Consider the following 16,447-nt stretch of genomic DNA (forward strand, 5'->3'; position numbering starts at 1 on the left):
CGCCAGGCTTCCCTGTTCATCGCCAACTCCTGGAGTTTGCTCAAACTCATGTCCATCGAGTGGGTGATGGCATCCAACCATCTCATCTGCTGTTATCCCCTTCTCCTCCTGCCTTCAGGAGGAGACCCATCAGGGTCTTTTCCAATGAGTCGGCACTTTGCATCAGGTGGCCAAAGTATTGGAGTTTCAGCTTCAGCATCAGTCCTTCCAATGAATATTTAGGGTTGATTTCCTTTAGGATTGACTGGTTTGATCTCCTTGCAGTCCAAGGGACTCTTGAGCGTCTTCTCCAGCACCACAGGTGCTATTCAGATAAAAGTAACAACATGTGGAGGCTTCCCTAGTGGCTCAGTGGTAGAGAATCTGCCTGCTGATGCAGGAGATGTAAGTTCGATCCCTGGGTTGGGAAGATCCCCTGGAGAAGGAAATGGCAATCCAGTCCAGTATTCTTGCCTGGGAAATTCCAAGGACAGAGGAGCCTGGTGGGCTACAGTCCATGCGGTTGCAAACAGTCAGACATGATTTAGAGACTAAACAACAACAAAACGTGGTGAGCATGCTCAAAAATCACAAACAGCAGCATCATATGACCCAGCAATTCCACATCTGGGTGTACTTCCCACAGCATCCAAAGACAGAGCAACGTTATTCACAAAGGCCCAACGGGGGAAGCAACCCCGTGTCCATCAGCGATGAACAGACAAGCCGTCACCTATCCAGACGGTGGAGTGTGAGTCAGCCTTAACAGGGAAGGACATTCTGACACAGGCTACAACAAGGATGAACCCTGAAGACATTATGTTCAGTGATCAAGCCAGTCACCAAACACTGTACGCTTCTACTCATGGTCCTCAGAGTGGTCGAGCTCCCACACACAGAGTGGAGTGGTGGGCACCAGGGCTGGGGTGGGGGGAGTTAGTGTCCAGAGGGGAGGACGGTGAGAGCTGAGGGTGGACGGTGGGGATGGGGCATCGTGAAGTGGATGCACCTAACGCCACTGACGTGCACTTCTCAGTCGTTCTGACGGGAAATCTCACATTCTATGTGTATTATCACGGGGGGAAATTGCGGGGGGGCAGTGAAGAGAGCTTCAGGTGTGCTGCCCATTTGGGGGGCGGTAAGTGGGGCCGTGTCCACTTACTTCTGGGAGGTGATAGGAGAGGGAATCTGAATACTGGAGGCTTCGAGAAGTTGGGAGGACAGTCCAGTGAAGAGTCAAATACTTTGGGAGAAGGATGGGCAGGAAAACCCTGGGAGAGGGGCAAGGAGATAGCCCCAGGTGGAACTCAGAGGAAAACCTACATTTCAGGCAGTTTCTCATGAACATCTCTCACTTTCGTAATTTTCACTTGGAACATAGAAAATGCCCCATTTCACCGGTAACAATCATTTATCACCGCATTTATAGGAGACAATTCCTGGGTTTTCTCTTTTAGCAGGTTTTGACGGCAGCCACGCATCTGCAGGTGATGGGTAAGCCGGAAACCACGGAGGGCTGCTTCAGTGAGTGTGGGGTGTGAGCCAAAGCCCTGGGCGTAGAGGCCCAAGTGGTTAGCGGGCACGGAATCCAGTTTCTCATGCTTTCATTTCCTTGTTTTTTAATGAAGAATTTGGAGTGAAAAGACCAGGATTTAACTTCTTCAAAATGAAATGCAAGTACTGACCTACACACTATCCCAGAGAGAAAAAACTTGATATATAATTTTCAGAGAGGTTAAATAAGGCTAAGTTTCCTAAGTGGATCTTCTCTCCTAAATACATCACTGGACTAGCAAAAAGACCACCTGCCACCTCATTAGGGGTTAGAATAAAGAGAAGTGGGAGTGAATTGGCCTTCATTCAGAAAGGCCTCAAAATACACATCACCTGAGAACGTGAGAGGTGGGCAGGACCTCAGAGACCACCTGTTTGCACCCACCTCAGGTGCAGGGATGCAATGTCTCCAAAGACAGAAATGGAACCAGAGTTCAGGTCCTGGCACAAAGAAGACACCCTGCAAGTCCAACACATTGCCTCTTCCAAAGACGCCAACCATGAATGTCACTCTTGCCCCGGAAGGTCTTCACGTAGCCAACCATAAACATCACTCTCACCTCGGAAGCTCCTGTCTTAAAGCCAAGCATTAGCAAAAGGTAACTGAGTGGTGGCTGACAGTGATTTTCCAAATTCAACCCGAACTGGGCCAGGCCGGGCAGGAAAGACCTCAGCTGACAGGCCCACAACAGTCACATGGGCAGTCTTTCCGATGCAATGATTGAGTGTGAGCACAATGGAAGGGTCCCCTTAAGACTCATAAGGGGCTCTGGTTTTACACTGAAAAAAAAAATGAATACAGTCAAAATTGCTGCCACGATGCGCTTCAGGCACATGTGTCCTGCAGGGAGCTCGGGACAGGACTCTGCCCGGTTACTGACTGAGACAATCCTCCTGAGCCTCGTCCATCCTGTCGTTACCACTCCTGGGCACTGCAGCCAGCCCGGGGCCCTGACCTGCCACAGGGATGCCTGCTGAGTTCTCACCCGAAGCCCAGAGCCAAGCTCTCACACATCCTCAGCCCTTGGTCATGAAGGCAGAGCACAGCTGACCAACCCAGGTTCGCCTTGTTGGGAATATAAACAGATTTCTGAGATTCCTGTTTACTTTCTGGTCCAAGACTAAGTAAATAAACAGAGAACAGTGACAGCTCTCCTCGTTGAGACAGTGGGACAGGAAAAAAATCCCTCTGATTTTCTAAGTTTCTGAGATAATGCCTGGACCCTGTATCAGCAGCCAATCAACGATCACAAACAGGGTGGGAGGTGGTGGCCAGTGCGTCTCAATGCGGCTGGCTCAGTGGACTTGCGGGAAGCCCAGCCCGCAGAGATGCTGACGGGGTGGGAGGTGGTGTGAAGCACAGACCCGGGGCCTGGATGAGCACGGGGACTCGCTGAGGCCTCGCTCTGCTCAGAGTGGCTGCTGTCGGGGCGCCACCCGTGCCTGAAAGGCTATGACGGGGGGTGGTGGCCCGGGGCAAGACGAGAACGAGAATCCAGGACCGCCCATCGGCAAACACTGCTCCACGGCAGTTCGCCCATACAGGCCTTTCCATGAATAATGTGCACACTGGAGTCTAGCTGCAGACACACAAAAGTATCTCCTTGAAGAAAAAGTTGTACAATTATTGTTCACTTAGATCAGTTAATTCTATCCTCCCCCACATCACCCAGGGGACACACAGCGTGGTACAAGGGGCCTGTGAGTCAAGTGCAGGTTGCTCAGTTGTTGACTCTTTCTTTGTGACTCCATGGACCACACAGTCCAGGCAATTCTCCAGGCCAGAATACTGGAGTGGGTAGCTGTTCCCTTCTCCAGGGGAATCTTCCCAACCCAGGGATCAAACCCAGGTCTCCCACATTGCAGGCAGATTCTTTACCAGCTGAGCCACCAGGGAAGCCCTTAGCTACCAGGGATTCTCATCGTCCAGCACATTCCAACTCCAGCCCTGCTGAAAAGCATCATGGCCCTGGAAGTGCTCAGGGAGTGCTGGGCCTTTTGGGCTGACCTGAGTATTTATACTCAGAGCCACACTGCAGTCCTTACAAATCATACACGACCAAATACAGAGACATTTAATCTCCATAGGCATGTCTTTCACACTGGAAATTTAAGGTGTCTGGATTGGGGACTTGTGAAAAAAACTGAGGCACGAAGGCTGTGAAATTTTGTAACTAGAGATTAGCAAATGTGCTTGTTCCTTCCACCTGGAAGGTCAGAGCAGCAAGAATCACAGACACTGAAGAAACTATCCTTAAAGATCAACAGTGAGTGACTAGAGACAAGCTGTTGCCGTTCAGTCCCTCAGTCATGTCCTACCCTGCAACTTCATGGACTGCAACACGCCAGGTTTCCCTGTCCTTCATTATCTCTCGGAGCTTGCTCAAACTCATGTCCATCAAGTCAGTGATGCCATCCAACCATCTCACCTTCCTGTCACCCCACTTCTTCCTGCCCTCCACCTTTCCCAGCATCAGGGTCTTTTCCAATGAGTCGGCTTTTCACATCAGGTGGCCAAAATATTAGAGCTTCAGCGTCAGTCCTTCCGATTCAGTATTCAGGGTTGATTTCCTTTAGGATTGACTGGTTCGATCTCCTTGCTGTCCAAGGGACTCTCAAGAGTCTTCTCCAGCACCACAATTAGAAAGCATCAATTTTTTGGTGCTCAGCCTTCTCTATGGTCCAGCTCTCACATCTGTACATGACTACAGGAAAGACCACAGCCCGTCTGTGTGATCTCGCCGGGAGGAGACCTGGAGAGCGCTGGAAGTCCAGCTGTGTGGGAGGAGGGGTGGGGTGGGGTGGGGATGGGGGTCCCTCAAGCCCAGCCGGCTCTCAGAATGAGAAGGGCTCAGAAGGAGTTGCTGACACCTCCCAGTAACAAGCGCCCCCAGCCCAGCACACACAGCGTGAGGAGGGCGGCTGTGGGGCCTCCCAAGGGGGCAGCGGCCTCTTGCCCCACAGTCCCTGTGGCTCTTTTGAATCCCTGGCCCTTGTTGCCCCGACTACTTGCTGAAGACTCTTCTAGATGGAGACCCTGGTCATTGCCTGATTTCTTGGACCTAAATGTGGACAGGAGGCTCTGGCAGAGGTCTGTCAAAGAGCCTAAGGCAGGTTCTTCCCTCCCCATCAGCCACCCAAGTCCTAACACTGTAAGGGAACAGACAACCTCAAGTTTCCCTAAATGGCAGGAAAAATAAAAAATCCAGACATAAGGAAGAAATGGATCAGGTTCTGAGCTCTGATCTGCTAAATGACCGTTAGTTTACAACCGGTTTTATTCAACAAAGAAACACATTCTTAGTAAAGCAGAGGGTTTGTGAAAGACAGGAGTCATGTCTCAGGGGATGGGAAGACAGAGTATCAGAGAAAAGGCTCAGGGGACAGAATGGAGTTAAACCAGAAAACCAGCACAAACCCAACCTCCACAGGAGGTTTTCAGGACAAAGTGAAGTGTGATAAACACACGGTTCTTTTTGCCCGGCTAGCCTGCAATTGCGAACACTGAGAAGTAAAGAACACGCCACGGGAAAGGTACATGAGAAAATAAGTCTTTCAGAGCCAATGTTATTTGTAGCTTCATTTCACCAGGGTTCCTCTGCACATAATAGACACACTTGGAAAAAAGAGTTGGACTTTATTTTCAATTCAGACTCGAGGACTTTAAATACATCATGCAACCCCAGAAACACTAATGGGCCCAGAACAGGCCACTGCCTGAACTTGGAGCTCAGGGACCACAACAGGGCAGGCCCAATGCCGCCCGAACCCGGTAACACAGCGGGGCGGGCCCAATGCCGCCCGAACCCGGTAACACAGAGGGGCAGGTCCATTGCAGCCCAAACCCGGTAACACAGCGGGGCAGGCCCAATGCAGCCCGAACCCAGTAACACAGCAGGGCAGGCCCAGTGCCGCCTGAACCTGGTATCACTGCAGGGTGGGTCCAACACCACCTGAACCCGGAACCGCAGCAGGGCGGGCCCAACACTGCCTCACAGGCAGCTTGGCCAGAAATGAAAGCAGACGCCTCGGCTTTGGGCCAAATCTGAGAATTCTCTGCCTTTCCCTTCAGATCCCTGGAGACATCACAGCCCGATTCTTCCAGCTGGGGACTGAGGTGACGATAAAGTCACATTTGGGCCCCGAGGGCTCCGAGCACGGTTGGGGCTCGTTCCCGAGGTAAGCCGGTCAGGAGCTGTTTCCTGCACGGCTCCACCGAGTCACCGCCGTGACTAACGCTCAGGAGCCGGAGGACTGTCTCCAGGATGTGTCGGGATGAGGGTAGAGTGGGCACAGCTGACAACTGGAGGGAGCAGCTGGGACATCCCCATGCTAACAGGAAAGAACTGGAACATGCAGAGTATGTGATGCTCTCTCAGGAAGGGTGAACAAAGTGCAGAACCCCAAATCTGTACTGCAGAAAACAAAGACTGATATAAAGTGGTTCACAGCACAGAAACTACCCATGCTGAATTTTTCTAGAAACTAAAGACCAGTGTTTCTGAAAAGCTCTTAAAAATCTCCTATCAGCTCCTCACTAAGATGAGAGGTTAAGCAACACTACTGAGCAGACACCCTGCACGCTGCATATAAAGTTACAATTCTCTAGCAGTCATCATTTAGTAGCAAAAAGAAACAGGTGGAATTGATTTCAATAGTATATTTTCTTTAATTCATCCTATAAGATATAGTGCCATATCAGCATGCAACAACTATAAAATAATTGTACATTCTGTTTTCATTGTAAGTCTTGTAGTCCAGTGTGTATCCTGCACCTACAGACCAGCTCAATTCACTCAGGCCCCATTGCAGGTCACATCAGTCCAGCAGTGGCCACACTGGATGTTTAGATAATCAGACTTGCTAGGAGGCCATTACTAGCCTGTCCTGACACGTGGAAAAGCGGCCTTGTGACAGCTGCCTGTGTCTAAACAAAGTCTGCAAGCAATGTCAAACGCTGTTTTGTTCAAATACCCTGCTATTTCAGTGGAAAAACACTTCTTTCAAAAGCCATCTCTCTTGTCAGAGCTTCAGACTCCTGACACCGAGGCCTGCCCAACTCAGCTCGCTGCCCTCTGGGGGTCCAGCTGTGTTCCCTCTCCTGGCAGGGAACTTGAGGCCGGGGGTCTCAGATGCCCCGAGACACTTAACCAGGCTACAAAGATGGCAGAGTTATGCTTCCAGGGCCTGCACACTCAACCATCTAGTATTTAACACAAACAAAATAGTCCACAATGTGAAGCCTGATTAGGGAGACGCTGACTGTGGTCCCACCTCTCCCACCTCTTTTCAGCATCACCTGGAGGAGAACACTGCCTTTCTGTCTGCTCTGTTTATGAAAGACACTGGCTTCCAAGAGAACGGCTCCCTTCCCCCTTCTCTAACCTGAGATCTTACAACACAGTCTGGGGAACCGAGGCGACCGATGCACCGTTATTTCTGAGCGACAGGTGACAACCACAGCCCCCAATGGATTAAAAAGGCCCAGGGATGCAGTGACGAAGGGCCCGGGGTGCCAGTGACCAGCAGGGATTGCACCTCTTATGGGGCTGCAGGAACTGTGGACGCAAGCCCTGCTGTCATCTCCGGGAGGATGCCACGGTCGCCCACGAACGCCTACCTTTGTGGTTGAAGATGCCCTCCATCTCCATGCTGCTCCTGGAGTGGGCGATGCACAGGGAACCGCAGGGTACCAGGCCCTCGGCCGCGGGCGACCGGTCAGTGGTCCGCACCAGGCACCAGTCAGGCTTGTCGTGGGGCCGCTCCAAGACTTCCACGGTCTGGCCGCGGCGGATGGTGAGCTCGGTGCTGTTGCAGGCCGTGAAGTCATGGATCACCACGGTCAGCTCGCAGCCGCCTGACAGCTGGGGAGGAGAGGGCACAGGTCAGCCAACGTGCCCCCACCACAGGCCTGCAGCAGGTGAGGCTGGCGCCCACGCCCAGCTGCGTCAGGGCACAGAATGCCGGCTGAGTGGGGGTCCTCAAGTTTCCCGTCCCTGAATTTACCTCCTTTCCAAACCAAGGGAATAGTGTTTTTTTTTACTTTTTCATATTCTAACGTATTTTCCAGTGTGTTACACTGTCAGAACCTGAAGATTTTTTATATGCATGTCCAAATATTTGCTTGAGACATAACTTCCTCCTCAAAGAGCACCACAGACAGGTGATTCTTGAACAACGTGGGTGTTAGGGGTTCCGACCCCCTGCACAGTCAAAAAAAAAATCCGTGCATAACTTTTGACTACTCCCAAACTAGAGGCCTACTGTCGACCAGAAGCCTTACCAATAACAAAAACGGCCGACTAACACACATTGTGCATGTCATGTGCACTGTGTACCATATTCTGACAATAAAGTAAGCCAGTAAAAAAGAAACCGTTATTAAGGAAATCATGAGGAAGAGGAAATACATTTATAGCACATATACTTATTTATTGGAAAAAAAAATGCACCTATTATAAGTGGACCCACACAGTTTAAACCTGTTTACAGGTCAACTTCCTCATTTTTAAAGTTAAAGTAAAGGGGTTCCCAGTTAGCTCTAGAGGTAAAGAACCCACCTGCCAGTCCAGGAGACATAAGAGACACGGGTTGGATCCCTGGGTCAGGAAGATCCCCTGGAGAAGGGCACAGCAACCCACTCCAGTATTCTTGCCTGGAGAACCCCCATGGACAGAGCAGCCTGGCGGGCTGCAGCCCACGGGGTCACAAGAGAGCTGGACACGACTGAAGTGACTGGGCAAATGGCACAGCACACACGAGTACACACTCTGCTCGCAGGCTTTCTGGGGGGGTTGTTATGAGATGCGGTGATAAACGAGACGGAGTCCACCCTGGCCTGGCGAGCGTGGAGCGGCCTGGAGATGGCAGGCTCCTGGGCGCCCGTGCTGCCTGGACTGGGAGGTCCCTGCAGAGCAGTGAGCCTGGGACCCTGAGACACATCTCTCTCCAAAACCCTCAGAGCCCTCCCCAGCCCCCACGGCACCTTCCCGACCCTCTGCCCCGGCTCCACCCCACACCCCAACACGCCCCTCCACTCGCCGCGTGGCTTGTGGCCTGAAAGACCTTTCCCTTCTTCCTTCTCCTCTCCTCTCAGCTCACTCCTGTTTTCTGGCCAAACTCCTCTTCAGTCTTGGGCCCCCTGAAGCCTACCCACAAACTCCATGAAGAGCACCAACTCCATGACCTGCTTGGGAAACAAGGCGCAGGGCCTCTCGTGACCCTGTGCTGCCCACCTGCCCCGGACTGCACGCTCCCTGGGGACAGCTCACCTGCATGCTCACCACCGCTCCTCCTACGTTAAGAGTCTCGTGACCAGTGCCCCGTGTTTGGGCGGTCCCCTCTGGCCCTCCAGCCCGGCCGCCCCAGGCTCAGGCTCCCCAGTGTGTCCCTCATCCCGGCGTGGGGTCCAAACCACACCCTCCATGCTGCGTCCCCGTCTCTCCAAAGCAGTGAGTCTGGGACATGACTCGTCCCGGGCTGCCTTTCGGGTACTGCCGTCAGTCGCGCGCCTCCACCCTCCAAACGCTGTCAGACTCTCGGGTGTCTGACTGCTCCCTCCCTCTGCACGCTCACCCGGCTCACTTCACTTGGATTTCTGCAGTGGTCTCCTGAGGGGCCTGCCTGATCCAGACTTTCTTTGCAAAGTACCTGAACACTGCTGCCAGATGCTCAGATACGCCATCCTCCTAGATACACGTTCCTTAGCAGAAGACTCAAAGCTCCGGTCACAGGGGCCCAGCCCACTCGCCAGGCACGCTCCGTGGCTCCTCACGTGCCTAACAGCCCGAGCGGCCGTGTCCCCTTAGGAGGCAAGTCTTGCTCCCCTGTGTCCACAGTCCCTTCTACTTCGAGCCCTACCTGCCCAGTTTGTCTCATCTAAGTCCCTGTCGAGTCCCTCTGAGAAGTCGCTCCTCAGATGTGTCTACCATCCTTAGCAACTTTCTCCTTAAACAGATTATGCCTCAACCCTGACATGAGCCGTGTCTTGGGTTGTATGTGTGTGTCTACCCTTGGCACGAGGAAACAGGTCTGTGTTGCGCTCCTGTGAACGTCCCAGCCCCGTGTGTGTGCGTGTGTCTGCCCTCGGCACCAGGAGGCAGGTCTGTGTTGCCCTCCCCATGTGTGAGGGCACGCCTGGGCCCATCCAAGGCACCGCTGAGACCCCGGGGCTGAGGGCCAGGCTCCTCCTGGAGCACCCTCGGGCCGGGCTCTGCGTCCAGCGAGTGCTCACACACTTGCCGGAGTGAAAACAGTAAAACAGGTTTGCTCTATAAAGGAAGCCACTGTTTGCAAAGCAAAACGAAACACGGGCTTTTCCTCTGTGGCACCGGGAAGGGAGTCTGCTATGTTTGGCGTGTGACGTGTGCCTGGTTCTCTGCTACCCTTTAGGCATCGGCACACGAGAACAAGAAGACGGGCGGGCGGGGGGCTGCGGCAGGTGCAAAGACACGTCCCCTTTGGCCCCCGGCAGAGAGCTGGGAGCCGTGCCCCCTGCCTGGGCCTGCGGCCGCTGCTGTGCTCCGTGCTCCCCGCTGCCCTCCTGCTCTAACCAAGCCTTTCTTTCCAGAGCAAGTTTAGATAGAATAAGAAACACATGTCCACTAGACAACCCCAGAAAGCAAAACAAAACTTGTCCAAAATAAAGCTTAAATGTCGATGAAAGGAACTCTCTTTGCTAGGCCACAAAGGACTATTTCCACCAGTGACTGACCCCCCTTTCTAAATTTTACAAACTTTTCTCTGGAAAAACCATGCTGAATCTCTCCTGCTTCTCTGCGAACAATTGAAGGGGCTGCTGTTACAAGGTTAAGGGCAGAGGCTCAGCCTGAAGAAGAATTTCCCTTGTTACAAAAACAAAAAAAACCAAAAAGCCCATGTTATGGAAGCGGTTAATCCCTGTAACGAAAAGGAGGACTGTTTCCCATCCCAGGGAAACGTGACCCGTGGACAAGCGGTGGTGCGGAGCCCAGCTTGCTGAGCACCCCCAGGCCTGCACTTCCTACAGCCCTTTCCCTTGGCTGAGCTCTCCTGGGATGGCCACCAGTCCACCAGGCCTGCCGCACGCGTGGTCCCGGCGAGTCACCACCCTGGCTCTGCCCTGGGATGCTCAACTTCAGACACTGCCCCCTCATCACCAGCCTGTGCCAGCCTCCTTCTCCATTGCAGGGGATTTCTCAGACTGCTCAGGGTTCTGTCGTGGGGGCAGGGTGAGAAGAGAGGACGGGGCGGCCCAGAGGGATGGAGCTGGATGCTCTTTCTGGCTCCAAGCTCCAGCCCCTCGCGCAGTAATCAAAACTATTGGAAACATCTGTGCCCTTGACAGGGCCTGAGAAATGAAAATCAAGCCTGTTCTGACAAAGAACTGCATACTGAGTCAAAATTCTTTTTCAAAGGCTTTAGGGAACTTAGTAACAAAATCTAGTATCAGAAGAATATTTTCAAACAGTGCTAGAATTATCGTCCAAAAAAAAAAATCATATCTTCTCGGCACTGCCCCTAAGAATAAGCTGAGTTTTCCCATAAGAATCGCCTGCATGAATTTATAAGAGGAGGATTAAATGGACATTTTCTAGTCCAGAAAAGAGATAACCCGTGAATTTCTGTCTCGGTGTTCACGTTTGAATATTTTAAACTTATTCCAAAGCTAGTCTTTAAAACCAGGCTTATTAATTTAAAAAAACAAACAAAAACTTTTTTGTATGAAAGACTTAAAATAACTATTTTGAAGTATCAGTGCAAGTCATTATAGCCTTTCAAGTAGAGTTAAACTCCTGGTAAGAAAAAGTTTAGGCTATATGTTGTTATACATAATTATATATATATTTTACATCATTAACAGGTCTTTCTTTACCAGTGATATTTCTACCCCTAGTGACATAATTTCATCACTATGTTGAAGGAGTTACCATTCCATTTATCTAGTTTAGAAATTAACTTTTCCTTTTCAACCCCATTTTGTTAAAGTTTTCACCTTATCTTTTTTCACATCTATATATTTTATGGACTTGTATCATGGGCTCCTTACCGCATGCAGTTTAGGATTGTAATTTATGAAAATCTCAATCCCCATGGCATACAGTAACTCTTGTGACATTCTCATTAGAAGGTATTTTTTCCCACTATTTCTGTTTTTCACCTTAAAAAAATTACATGTGGTGATTAAAAAGCGTGGTAGTAAAATGGTCTTAATTGGAGCAAGGGCCCGCGGATACTTTATAATGAAATGCCTCCTCCAAGACCAACTGCGTCCCTCTGAAAGGGCGGCCAGGGGAACTCCAAGGACCCAGATGCATGCACAGTTAGCAGAATCAGACCAGAATCCCTTTGCCTGAATTCTCTCAATGACTGAAAATGAATAAGCGGCTGTTTCACCCAAAAGGAAGAAACACTTGCAGCGTCCCAGGAACCGAACCCAGGACTCTTGCACTGCAGGCGGATTCTTTACCCTGTGCTGCAGGCATACAAACCTTCCACAACCGCCACACAGGACAGAATTGACTTTTTACGTTTTCTGGAGACACCACGTTTTACTATTTTCCTTCGCCTGAACCCAGGCAAGGACAGTGACTGAAGCGGAGCCGTGGCTGGGGGCTTCTCACCCGCCTGTTGGGCTCCAGCAGCCCCTCCCTAGAGCTCTGTAATGAGGTGTGTTTGTATTCCAAGAATACACAGCTTTGGGAAGGACAACAGCCAGCACCTGGCTCGAATGACCAGCTCCCAGGTGAGTTGTGGGCCAGGCTCCGCCAGAGGAAGAGGGGCTCTTGACGACTCACACGAGGATGGTGTAGCCCTCACTACAAGTGAACCTGCTTCCAGAACCTCAGATTGATTGCAGGTGGGTGTCGGATCAACTTTCTGAGAGCAGCACTTCAGGAGGAGGAGAGACGCAGGCTAATAAAAGCCACCTCCCTTCCAGGGCAGAGTGTACAACCCGCAAAGTCACATCCTCCAGCCCAGGACAACGCGGGCGCTTAGAAACCGCGCTAAGGGTCTTGCAGTTCTGCAGGAGACACACAGAGCAGAAAGTGGTTCCTCGGCTCAAGGGGACTGGAAAGCATGGCTCCGTCAGTGGCTGCGGTTACAAGAGACAGGCCACGCCGGCAGCCAGAACAACCCCCCCAGGACACCCATTACCCAGCCTCTCATCCACCCAGCAGCTTGCTCCCTGGGCCACTTGGTGGAGGCCAGAGGACTGGACTTATCAGAGGCCATCCTAACCACGTGACCACCAGGGCCCCTTCCTCACCCCAACCCCAAGGCCAAGTTCACAGGACAGGCTATCATAAAACCTGCTGCTGCATTTCCAAGAGGACCGCTGTGAGTCTCTTGCACATCCGGGTGAAAAAAAGAAATCTGCGAGAACTGAAAAATGGCTAAGATGGCAAAAATGCCATGTTTCTCACCACTCGCCCCCTGCCGAGAGAAAGAAGGGGGGAAAAAAAGAAAAAAGAAAACAAAAATAAATCTATGAGAGAAAAAGCTTTTCCCAAAGCAGCAGCTTACCAAATCCAACATTTTATTGAGGAAAGAAACTCTGGGTATAGTTTTTTTTTTTTTCAGGGAGATTAACCCTTTCCCCTGGAGAAGGCGATGGCACCCCACTCCAGTACTCTTGCCTGGAAAATCCCATGGATGGAGGAGCCTGGTGGGCTGCAGTCCATGGGGTCGCGAAGAGTCAGACACGACTGAGCGACTTCACCTTCACTTTTCACTTTCATGCATTGGAGAAGGAAATGGCAACCTACTCCAGCGTTCTTGCCTGGAGAATCCCAGGGATGGGGAGCCTGGTGGGCTGCCGTCTATGGAGTCGCACAGAGTCGGACACGACTGAAGCGACTTAGCAGCAGCAGCAGCAACCCTTTCCCCATTACTAATGTGATCACAAGCAGTTCTGACTTTACAATAACTCTTGGAAGTCTTCCTTGACTGTGACACACGTAAGATGCAATGGACAGTTATGGTGTCAAGAAGCTCAAACTTCCCTGGTGGTGCAGCGGCTAAGAGTATGCCTGCCAATGCAGGAGACATGGCTTCCATCCCTGGGCCAGGAATATCCCACATGCCTTGGGGCAACTAAGCCCGTGTGCCACAACTACTGCCTCTGGGCTCTGGGGTCACAACGGCTGAAACCTGAGCACTCGAGAGCCTGTTCTCTGCAACAAGAGAAGCCACTGAAATGAGAAACCTGGGCACTTGGCAATGAAGGATGGCCCCGGCTTGCCACAACTCGAGAAACCCTGTGCAAAAGCAAGGAAAACCTAGCACAGCCAAAAATAAATACATAAAAAGTTAAAACAAAAGCATGCCAAGTTCACCTGGAAAGATATATTTGAAAAGGCAAACTTTAAGTGTGGAAAGAAAAGCCAGGCAAAGCAGAGAGAAGACAGCTCCCGGTCCCAGGCCTCTGAGCTCTGCAGAAGCTGGGTTCATGCCGCACTTGCCCTCACTCTGAACCTGTCGGAACCAGAGGCACCGGACCGTGCTGGGCAGGTGCTGAGAGCTGAGCTGCGGGGCAGGACTAAAGAGCTTCGTTGACTGAAAAGCGGGAAAAGGAAGGAAGGTCAGGAAGCAGGCGGCTGGACCCACGTGTGCTACTTTCAGTCACCGCCTGGAAAGCAAGACCATGGGTAGGACAAGGGAGCCCAGAGGAGCCTGCCTGCTGTGTTTCCTGAGTGAGCAGCACTTATCCAGAAATGTTCATTTGAAAGGCCTCTTTCTTTATCCCCTGAAAAACTAAGGCATGGCAGGCAGGTAGCCAGATGACTGGTCCCTCCCACAAAAGAACAGGCAGAATAAACCTTTCACCTTGAGTCGGAATCAAAGATGGGCCACCGTCGTCAACAGTGACTTTGATGGGTACCATAACCTTTACATTGAAAAGCACTTCTTGATCCGCCACTCTTTTTTGAAACACTTCTGTTGCTGTTATCCCTGAAGTTGTACTTGTGAAAAAAATCTGCGTTTTCGTAGAACTTAAGCGCTCTACCCTAGCGTGGGAGGATCTCTGTTTTTCTGATTGAGCAACTCAAGTCATAAAATTAAAAGATGCTTACTCCTTGGAAGAAAAGTTATGATCAATCTAGATAGCATATTCAAAAGCAGAGACATTACTTTGCCGACTAAGGTCCGTCTAGTCAAGGCTATGGTTTTTCCTGTAGTCATGTATGGATGTGAGAGTTGGACTGTGAAGAAGGTTGAGTGCTGAAGAATTGACGCTTTTGAACTGTGGTGTTGGAGAAGACTCCTGAGAGCCCCTTGGACTGCAAGGAGATCCAACCAGTCCAATCTGAAGGAGATCAACCCTGGGATTTCTTTGGAAGGAATGATGCTAAAGCTGAAGCTCCAGTACTTTGGCCACCTCATGCAAAGAGTTGACTCACTGGAAAAGACTCTGATGTTGGGAGGGATTGGGGGCAGGAGGAGAAGGGGACGACAGAGGATGAGACGGCTGGATGGCATCACGGACTCGATGGGCGTAAGCCTGAGTGAACTCCAGGAGTTGGTGATGGATAGGGAGGCCTGGTGTGCTGCGATTCATGGGGTGGCAAAGAGTTGGACACGACTGAGCGACTGAACCGAACTCAAGTCAGCAAAGGTTGCATTCATTTTGTGGCTTTATGGGCGCACTTAAAAAGCCACAGTCACTTAGAAAGATAGAGGGAACCAATGCCAGGTGCCACCTCTGCCAGGCTGCCGGCAGGGAGGGTGTCCCCTGCTTGTTCCTGCAGGGCAGCACCTAGCCTGGGCTGCACAGGGGATGATGGCCTCACACCTGGGGATCAACCTCGTGAAGAGCACGGAGTCATCACCCTACACGTGTGCAGCTCATGTGGTAGGATTGAAGAAGAGTGGTTGGGAAAACGTCTCAAGCGAGAATCTCCCCTTCTTCAGAGGCTGCCCATTCGGTATGTGGTCAGTGTTTACTGCTGAGACATCAAGATGCAAAAGTCCAGGCGCTAAATCTGAGCAATTTACCTTTAGTACACCTTCGAGATTCTAATAAACACAGCTTCTAAATCCATTGCAATCAAGAGTGCTCAGCTAATGGATAAGGTACAAATACACAATGGGATATTACTCAGCTATAAGAAGGAACCCATTTGAGTCAGTTCTAATGAGGTGGATGAACCTAGAGCCTATCACACAGAGTGAAGTAAGTCAGGAAGAGAAAGACAAATATCGCATATTAACACATACATATGGAGTCTAGAGGGCTTCCCCGGTGGCTCAGAGGTAATGAATCAGCCTTCGTCGCAGGAGTTGCAGCAGATGCAGGTTCGATCCCTGGGTCAGGGAAGATCCCCTGGAGGAGGAAGTGCAACCCACTCCAGTATTCATGCCTGGAGAATCTCATGAACAGAGGAGCCTGGTGGGCTACAGTCCATAGGGCTGCAGTGAGACACGACTAAAGTGACTTGGCACGCACGCGTGGAGTCTAGAAAGATAGTACTGATGATCCAGCTTGCAGGGCAGCAAAGGAGAAACAGACATTTTGGACACAGTAGGGGAAGGAGATGGTGGGATGATATGAGCAATTAGCGCTGAAACATATACATGCTGTATGTGAAACAGACCCCCAGTGGGGGTTCAGTGTCTGATGAAGGAGACCCAGAGCCAGTGCTCCGTGACAGCCTAGAGGGGTGGGATGGGAGGGAGCGGGGTGGGGGGGGGGCAGCTCCAGAGGGAGGGGACACACATACACCTGATGCCGATTCACGTTGACTTACAGCAAAAGTCATCACAATAAAGTAATTATGCTCTAATTAAACATTAAAAAAAATAAAACAACAAAAAAAGTGCTCAGTAAGAGGCCGCTGTATATCGAGTGCAACAGCAAATACTGAGTGGCTGGGAAGGAGGCGCTTTTTCAAATGAAGACACGGTCACAGCTGAAACCTATGCAGCACTCAGG

At 51.2% G+C, this 16,447-nt stretch overlaps 1 protein-coding gene across 1 annotated transcript in view; it reads right to left on the reverse strand.

The window, feature by feature from the left end:
* The window catches only part of TRIO (trio Rho guanine nucleotide exchange factor), a 357,377-nt gene that overhangs the window by 79,640 nt on the left and 261,290 nt on the right, over positions 1-16,447 (reverse strand). Inside the window, exon 34 of the mRNA XM_068990530.1 lies at positions 7,154-7,397. Coding sequence (XP_068846631.1) covers positions 7,154-7,397 — 244 coding nt within the window. The remainder of the gene's footprint in view (positions 1-7,153; positions 7,398-16,447) is intronic.

Source organism: Capricornis sumatraensis, chromosome 18 (assembly GCF_032405125.1).
Source record: "Capricornis sumatraensis isolate serow.1 chromosome 18, serow.2, whole genome shotgun sequence".
Taxonomy (NCBI): Eukaryota; Metazoa; Chordata; class Mammalia; order Artiodactyla; family Bovidae; genus Capricornis; species Capricornis sumatraensis.